We start from the raw sequence: 8,817 nt of genomic DNA on the forward strand, positions 1-8,817 counted from the left end.
AAATAAAAAGAGACCGTTGAAGTGAGCATAGGACGTCGGTGGGGCGCAGCACTAGCGCGAAGGTGACGAGGTAGCACATGAGGATGCCGGCCAGCAGCACGAAGGATAGTTCGCGGCCGCTCGCCCGCACCACGGGCGTGTCGCCGCGGGCCACCCACACTCCCACCACCAACCTGCGCAACGATATACCGTAATAAATAAGCGAAACTTACTGATATACGTTGTCCAAAAGGTGTTCTGATATATCATGGTGATCATCCTATTTCAATTTCATGTATATTTACATACAAATAATTACGCAACTTTTGATACCTCTGCTCATAGTCTAGCTCAAAAAAATTTTTTTTCATACACGGACGGGACACCCTAACGTACATGGTGAGCAAGATGCCGAGCGCGGAGAAGGTCATGGCGCCGATGGCGGCGGGGTCGCCGGCGCGCAGGTACAGCTCGGGCACGCGCGCGCAGTGCGTGCGGCGCGCCGCCGGCAGCGTGCCGCGCGCGCACTCCACGCACGCCGTCTCCGACACCGGCGACCGGATCTGCAACACCGACGAGGCTGTCACAGTAACATATTCTCTCTACGGATCGTGCTCGTACTCGTGCGTTGCTATCCCTGAAGATGAGCTTGGAACGCTTTGTATCTCTCGCATAATGCACCCTTCAAACTTAAACTTTCTAAATATGTGAAATACTTTCACTCGAAAGTTGTATTGTGATTATTTTGAATGGTACTGCAAGATTACCTCGTACTGTGTGCAGTTGAAGCAGTGCCAGCAGCAACTCTCCCCCTCCACGTATTGCTTAGCCTGTCCCAGCTCGCACTCCGCACTGCACACCGACTCCGGTGGGCGATGCTCGTTCCATTTAAATTGGATTTCTACGGATGTTAAAATAAATTATTTGCCCATTCAAACGAGACAAACAAAATAAAAAGAAAAAATATGTTTTATATATACCATACCACTCATATCTAATTCCAGTTCTCCGTCAAGGTACCGGCCTACCTTCAGCCAGCGATACACACCCGGAGACACTTGCTTGAAATGCAGGATGTTGTAGCGCGCCGGGCCGTCTCCGTTGCTATCGAAATGAAACTCGTCTCCACTCAGACCTGAATATTGAAAATTTAGATAGAAAAGGTTAAGGTAAAGTAATTATATTGTTATCAACCTAATATCGCTTAATACATGGAAGTAACCTGTGAAGCGCACTTGTCGGAGGTAGCGCAGCAGGGTCGGTCCGCTTGTCGGGCGCATCGCCTCACATAGACCGGGTTTGCCACCACAGAGATCATTATGCATGTCCCTGGCAAAATTTATTGATATCAGTGTGTCAGTTTCACATAAAGACCTAATAACGTGTATCAATCAATGGTTAAAAGAGCAGTTAAGTACCTGATAGCATATACGAAAGCCCACACGGCGTCAGTTACAAATTGCAGTTGGGCCTCAAATTCGGTGTTTTCCGCGGAGAGACGTTCGCGGCCCGTGCAGGCGCGCGAGTATCCCGCGTTGTATGGCGTGCGTGGGCTTCCGGGGTAACGACATCGGAATTGCTCCTCCCAGAATTCTGTACACGTCGGAGGATGAAAATTCATTAACTACGCATGTTACAGACTATCAGTAGGAGCTTATTAAGGACAGCCGGAGCGGAGGTGGGCGAGAAGATTACCGACAAACCAGGGATTCCTGGGGTTGTTCTCGACGGTGAGGTTGAGGAAGTAGTCGCGGAAGCCGCGCACGGGGTTGGCCTGCGGCTGCACGCTGATGGTGCCCTCGACGACGGGCTCGTTGCCGGCGGTGGCGAGCGCGCGCGCGCTCCAGCCGTCCGAGCCCACCCAGCCGAACGCGCTCGTGGCGCCGCGCCGCCGCACCGCCGCCATCACGCCCGCCACCTCCTGGTCCGACCCGAACACGATCACACCTACATAACACGCATACACGCCTATTAACCTCACCTAGCATGTTGAGTTCATTGATTATTATTTATTATTAGATTATTAGATTATAGATTATTACTTATTAAAGATAATAATCATCCATTGCAACTAAAGTTTAGGTTCTGACCTCTCGCACGCGGTCGTGATAGCAGCCGCTCCACAATGCCATCGTAAGCATATTCGTCCGCTGCACCGGAATCTTTCGTCAGCCGCTCTTTTACGGCTATGCAGATATCATTACGAGCTAATAACGTTTCCAATTCCTCGAAAGCCTAGAAAGGTTAAGTAAATGTTAGAAATATTTTCTTCTTTATTAAAAAAAATCGTGGTAAATTATTTATACCTTTATACCGTAGTTCGATTCTTCATAAATAATGGACACATATCTCCAACCGAGTTTCTTGACTATCTCAACCATCGCCTGTACTTGATGCAAGTCTGATGGGATGGTGCGCGTGAAGTACTCGAATCGTGCCTTGTTTGATAATTCAGGTGACGTGGAAAAAAATGACACCTGTTAAAATCAAAAATATTTTATTTAATGAAATTATAGTAATTTTATTCGGGATATTTCCTGGTAAGTTTAAGCCTGTGGTAGAAGAGAGTTCTGTGAATTATTATTACGTGATTAAATACAATAGAAAAGGATAAAATACATATACCTAACATTCTACTGTACAGATCGGATATGAATCAATGCAAATTGGCATCAATATGAAGCGGGATTAAATTTTTTGTATGACAATCTTGACAAATATGATAACAACTCGTACATCAACATCTGTCTCTGCGCTATCATTCGATTTGTAACTGAGAAAGGATTGACAGCATTATTCATTGAATATTTGCGCTATTAATAACCTTATTTTACTTTGATACAAATATAGGAGTGTGCAAAGGAGAAAAAGAAAAAGGAGAATCAGCTATCGCAAAGCCGAAAATTGCACTAACGACTCCCTTAGCGTTACAAGTGTTGTAAACACGTCCACGAAACCTGGCGAGGATGCATGGCGCCGGCGTCCGGCGTCTATAGAAACTGTGATAGGTAAGTGTGGGGTAACCTGCGGTATTTTGAAGAGACGCAGCAGGTTAGCGACTTGCACGGAGGTGACGCTGGAGGCGGCTCCCACCACGCCGGAGATCACCTTGCGCACGGCGGTGGCGTTGCACGCGTACTCCGCGTCATCGATGTTGCTGATTGAACCTGCACCAGTATTCTATTTCACAGTTTTATTCATCCCCAAAATAATAAACTATGTGCACTTTTTTACTTTTCTGACCTTGTTTTTAAGTGGTGGGTGTAATAATGTGCAGCAATAATATTCGTCTCAATCTTTACATTCAGTTTGTAGGTTTTTTTAAGCAACACAGTAATAGCTATTCACTTGCCCTGTGGGCTCTTAAATGGTTCCTAGGGCCTGAGAGCTCCGCATAATAACTATAAGGGGGCGGGCGTACCTTTGATAAAGTCGAGTGCCATCTCGAGGCCGCGCGTGTCGGAGTCGCAGTCGTCGAGCACGAGCGCGCCGAGCGCGACGGCGGGCGGCGGCAGGCGCGCGCGCGCCGCCACGTCCAGCGCGAACAGCATCGCCTCCAGCGCCTGCACGCCGCCCTGCGCCATCAGCGGCCCGCACCGCGCGCGCCCATCCGACCCCGCGCGACCGTGCACCTGCGTAACACAATCCTACTACATCTACTATACTCTACACATCGTCGAAATGCTGCACCGTACGGAAAACATATTAATGTATCATGAAAAACTATTTGGCTATGGTTCACTGTTTCTATTTAATGAAAGGTAACTAACTGTGTCATCTGTAACATAAACATGTAATATCATGCACACATTGGTATTTAAACAAGGTGCGAAATGGGTGTGATAGGTAAAATAAATAATAGTTTAAAAAAACTAAAAAAAACACGCTTTTATTGCTAATCGAACTAAAAACTAGAAAATATATTTTAATGACAAAGATATGAAATGAAAATGATATATTTAAACTATTATTTATTTTTAATTAGTTTTTGCCCGCGGCTTCGCCCGCGTTTAAAAGGAAATAATATGACATACTAACATACGAAACTGAAAATTCGTACCTTCGTTGAAAAGAAAGTGGCGCCATCTGGCGAAAATTGGTTGTACCAACTCTGAAACCTTCGTGGGTTCATGGACAACAACTTTGCTAAACATCAAATGATCATTTGATCAAATGCATTGCTTACGATTCAATCCTTACTAATATCGATTAAAATAATCGAGTTTTTGGTTGGTTTTGGTGGATCAATTCTCCGATTAATCGATCTTAGATCCCTAGTTCCCTTGGGATTTCCGGGATAAAAACTATCCTATGTCCTTTCTCGGGTCTCAGACTATCTTTGTACAAAATTTCATTAAAATCGGTACTGTGGTTTAGGCGTGAAAGGGACAAACAGACAGACAGACAGATAGAGTTACTTTCGGATTTATAATATTAGTAAGGATTAATCTAATAAGGATAATGGCAAACTGTTATCAAATTATTGTATTGTCATCGGTCTGTGATAAGTGTGCAAAGTTTCAAATTAATTAAAGTTGTGTAAGTTGGTGAAAATTATGTTTAAAGATTCCGTTACATACATACATACCTACATACATACATACAACCGAAGCTAATAAAAGGGTGTTATAAATAGGTATTTACACTCCTGCATCAAAGATTTGTCAATAAGAGATATGCGAGAGTTAGGTACAAAAGTGAAGATCATAGTGTGGACGTTTAAATGGATCGTTTAAATTTACCACAGAGATTTTAACAATTATTTTTACCTACCTTGTACATAAGTAGTGGAAAATTTTATTTTATCCTGACAAGCTACAAATTAATTAATAAAATTTCTATGTATACTATTTTTAAAAACTGGCATCGTTCAAGACGTTCGGTAAAATACTGAATAATTGACTCGGTTCCGCCTCGAAGGACCAAAATATAAGGCGTTCTAGTGTTTGGTGCGGTTATGTAAATTATATTCATTTGAGTGATTGTATAACAATTAATTTAATGAACAAGTAACACTAATTTAACCCAGTTAAAACTTTAGAAGTTCAATTATAAAAATAACATAAAAATGCTCACGATAAATGCTAAATGTATATAAAATGGTAAGGTAAAATGCTTATGATTCGTGCGTTGCGGTGTAATGATGATGTTGTATTGCAACAATACGCGGTGTGTTCCCTGGTCATTTAGGAGATCAGTTTGTGAGATCTAAATCACAGTTAGTAGTAGGTAATAAGCTCTAGTTCATATGTTCTATTAGATTATGCTTGTCATTATAGAGGAATATTATTATTCTTTTAAAAGACGTGTTATATGTTACGGAGTTTCTTTCGCCGTTTTTTTCACTTTAGCGAAAAATTTTGCAAAGAGGTGGCTAATTATTGAGTTACAAAAAATATTCTGTAAAAAGTAGATCACTTTGAATATAATATTACTGATATTGATTTAGAAAAAATCCTACTTACGAAAGAAGCAACCATATAAAGAATCTTAATCCATTCGTTTGGTAGGATATTGCTTTAATTTGTACCAAACAAACGCAAGTTAATCATTATTTTGGAAAGAAAGAAAGGACTATACTTTGAATAAACTATGTTTTATTATTATTTATGACGATGTTTTATTTGTGGACGGTGAGTGGCATAACTCACCATCATGAGGCCGCCGAGAACAATGTCGCCCTCGACGACGGCGGCGTGCTTAGGCGGCCATACGCTCTCGTTGTCGGCCTTTTTCTTGGCGGCCACGCGCGGCTCGCGCGGCTTGCCGCTCCACGCCTTGCCCTTGCGGGACGACGTCTCCTTGGACTTTGATTTCACCTTTGGGTTGCTTCCTTGAAGTGGCGCTTTTGTAACTTTGCTCATATTCATTTTCATTGTTGTAGGAGTAGAAGGCGTTGTGGTTGGAGGTAAACTCTTTAATTTCTCATTGCCTTCCTTAACGTTCTCCGGAACTTCCTCACTAGGTTTGACTTTCATACGTTCAGTAATAGCCTCTGTTGTTGGCATTTGGACAACTTCTGTCGAGTCTTCGGTCGTAGACTTTGACAAATCGACAACGAGGCGATCCGCCGCTCGCAGTGACGAGGCGCTCGGCTTGGCGTCATTCTCTGTTTTACTTTTAAACTTCTTTTTGAACATCTTCGATATATCGAAGGGTCCAATGAGAGGAAGTGACTCGCGCCGGGTACGCTGGATGTCATGCGGGTTTAGAACATCAGGCACAAGGGCGTAGTCAAAGGAATGGACAGATTTAATGTCCTGGAATGACATAGATTCGTTACGCGCGGTTTGAGTGGCGTGGTGCAGTTCGCGTGGCAGGGCGAGCGGCGGAGCGTGGAGCGCGGCGGCCAACGCCAGCAGCAGCGCGGGGCCCGCGGCGCGCCCCATACTCACGCGAGCGAGCGCATCGCACGATCTAGCCCTTTGCGGACATCACTAAAGCCATCCTATTATTAATACTGCAGACTTCTAAGCACTCGCTGCTACTAGTGACAAAGCGTGTTGCAAGCAGAACGGTCTACTTGTATTTAGTTCACTGAATTTGTACTTCTCTAATGTCCATTTCCATAACATACCACTCATGTTGCGCACGTCAAATAAAAACTGTAGTATGCATTTTTACGTTCTGATGGTAATGGAATAGTCAATAGTCATATTCGTAGATTTAAATAATTATAGCTATAAGTTCAAAATTTACTCTTAGGTATTAATTAATTTACTTTCAAATACGTGCATACAATATTATATTTTATATATTTTTTATTACTTGACAAACGCCTTGACTTAGGAATAATTTTAATAAGAAGTAACTACCAAAGTGAGTTGTTAATGAGTTAGCGCGAATGTTTTTATATCGTGTAAAGTTGCGTGGTGTTGCCGACGCGGCGCGTGTGGCGTGCGACGCGGCGGGCGGCGGGCGCGCGACTGCCGCCGCGCGGGGCCGCTCCGCCGCCCGCCGCACGACATCTCGGAGAACTTCCTTCTAGTTAGGGCATTACAGACGCGCTATGATATGGGTCGCATTAAAAGAACTTTTCTTCTTAGCTGTCAATGCATTAGGGAACCTACATTAATTGAAGAGTGCGTCCTTAACGAAGTTCTATAAAAACCGTTAATTAAATGTTTGAAGTTGGAAAATAGATATTAAATAATAATAATATGATATTATGATGTGGCAGATATTATGCATTTTATGCAAACATTTGCCAATACAACTTTTGAATCGTACCTGTCTGTGTATGATATGTTTTTACGCCTTTTACATCTGTTTGATGTCGTGTATTATTATCATATTTATGTGGTAACAGAGTAACATTGAATCTTTAAAACATGGTTCACTTCGAATCCCGACTCTCTTAATGCACGTTAAAGAAATTTTCATTGAATTAAAGTTGATGAATGCCTACGTTTTGTGTTGTCGATGAAAGGGTATTATGGTTCAAGCTGTAAAATGTATATATAAACGTAATTATAACATAGAAGTAGCAGACGACCATGCATTTGACCTGACCTGATGTTAAGTGGATAATGCCGCCAATGGACATCCGTAATCAAACCCAGACGAGATTAGATTCCTATCTGATCGCGGTCCGTCACAGCTGGAACGCTTCGGAAAAGAATGTCTCCCTTACTAAACCCTTTAAACTAGACGAAGCTTAATACTGTAGTTATTAGGCACTTTTTTGAGTAATTAGTAGGCGAAAGTAGATTCATGTGAACTATATCGATCTAATTTCTATATTTTTATATAGAATTGGAAACCGTAGCTACGTAGAAGGTACATACTTCTTCAAACGCGACAATAATAATAGTATGCGTAAATACAACACAATTATAATATATTAATCACATATAGTGAGTAATAAAAGTAAGAATATTGACGTGTATGTTTCCTCCTTTATTCCTGCAGAGCGGTGGCGCGGCGTGGGGCGGCGTGGGGCGGCGTAGCGCGGCGCGGTGCTGAGCGCTCGGCCGTCGTGAGACACAAACTTTTGCATTACACACAGTTTCCCGCATGCTCTCAGAGTTCTAAACAGCACAACTTTTGTACGCGCTACACATATTTTTCCACAATATGTCGATGCAGTTTCTACTTGTTCAAACGCGTGTTTCTGTTGATGTAATTAAAAATACTTTTTATCTAACAATTAGTTGAGTATAAGTTGACACTACTTAATTTTATTCCTTTATTATACCTATAGCATACAGTTTACAAACCATACGTGTCTGTCATCTTCACCTTATAGTTTCAGAGTAAGATAGCTGTAGTATTAAAACTACGTATGTAGGTATATGAATATAAGTCAGATGCAGAATTATAAGTATGCCATTTTTCGCCAGTTAGCTAAAAAATATCTCATAAACTTTGTTTAAAACAATTGTAAGCAATCTCTCATCTAAATCTAATATCTAAGCAATCTTTTGTACTAGCATCTCAACAAATTACATGAGAAGGACCTCATTAGAGGAAAATATAATTTCCTTCGTCGTGGCACAATTTACAGGCTATGAGATGCAAATGGAGGCGGCGGCGCTGCGGGATTACATTAGGCCACCTGTACCGGGAAACGCTTATTTGATAAAGGACTGTAAATGTCAACATTAACATACTTGTACGCGCTTTCTTATGTACATCATCCCCGTTTTGATTTTATTTTTAACCGACATCTAAAAAGGAGGAGGTTCACAATCTATCTTTCCAATTTGACATAATATGATTGAATTTATAATAACTAGAATGGTACCTAAGACGTTAAAGTAGAGCATTAATGTACTTATCATCAGGAGTTTTGTAAATAACAAAATTTCAGCTCATATTTAGACTCTTACGGGGGTG

At 42.0% G+C, this 8,817-nt stretch overlaps 1 protein-coding gene across 1 annotated transcript in view; it reads right to left on the minus strand.

Annotated features, from left to right (window-relative positions):
* Positions 1 to 6,885, minus strand: part of LOC140757209 (metabotropic glutamate receptor 2-like) — an 8,580-nt gene extending 1,695 nt beyond the window's left edge. Inside the window, exons 1-12 of the mRNA XM_073092742.1 lie at positions 5,631 to 6,885; positions 3,401 to 3,611; positions 3,004 to 3,146; positions 2,286 to 2,456; positions 2,070 to 2,214; positions 1,675 to 1,926; positions 1,398 to 1,572; positions 1,202 to 1,308; positions 965 to 1,114; positions 747 to 880; positions 376 to 542; positions 15 to 173 (exon numbers count right to left, since the gene is read on the minus strand). Of these exons, the coding sequence (XP_072948843.1) occupies positions 15 to 173; positions 376 to 542; positions 747 to 880; positions 965 to 1,114; positions 1,202 to 1,308; positions 1,398 to 1,572; positions 1,675 to 1,926; positions 2,070 to 2,214; positions 2,286 to 2,456; positions 3,004 to 3,146; positions 3,401 to 3,611; positions 5,631 to 6,368 (2,552 nt within the window). The 5' untranslated portion in view covers positions 6,369 to 6,885. The remainder of the gene's footprint in view (positions 1 to 14; positions 174 to 375; positions 543 to 746; positions 881 to 964; positions 1,115 to 1,201; positions 1,309 to 1,397; positions 1,573 to 1,674; positions 1,927 to 2,069; positions 2,215 to 2,285; positions 2,457 to 3,003; positions 3,147 to 3,400; positions 3,612 to 5,630) is intronic.
* Between the last annotated feature and the right edge of the window lie 1,932 nt (positions 6,886 to 8,817).

This window comes from Epargyreus clarus, unplaced genomic scaffold, assembly GCF_041222505.1.
Source record: "Epargyreus clarus isolate Ecla_fem2 unplaced genomic scaffold, WU_Ecla_fem_2.2 ptg000004l, whole genome shotgun sequence".
NCBI classification, from domain to species: domain Eukaryota; kingdom Metazoa; phylum Arthropoda; class Insecta; order Lepidoptera; family Hesperiidae; genus Epargyreus; species Epargyreus clarus.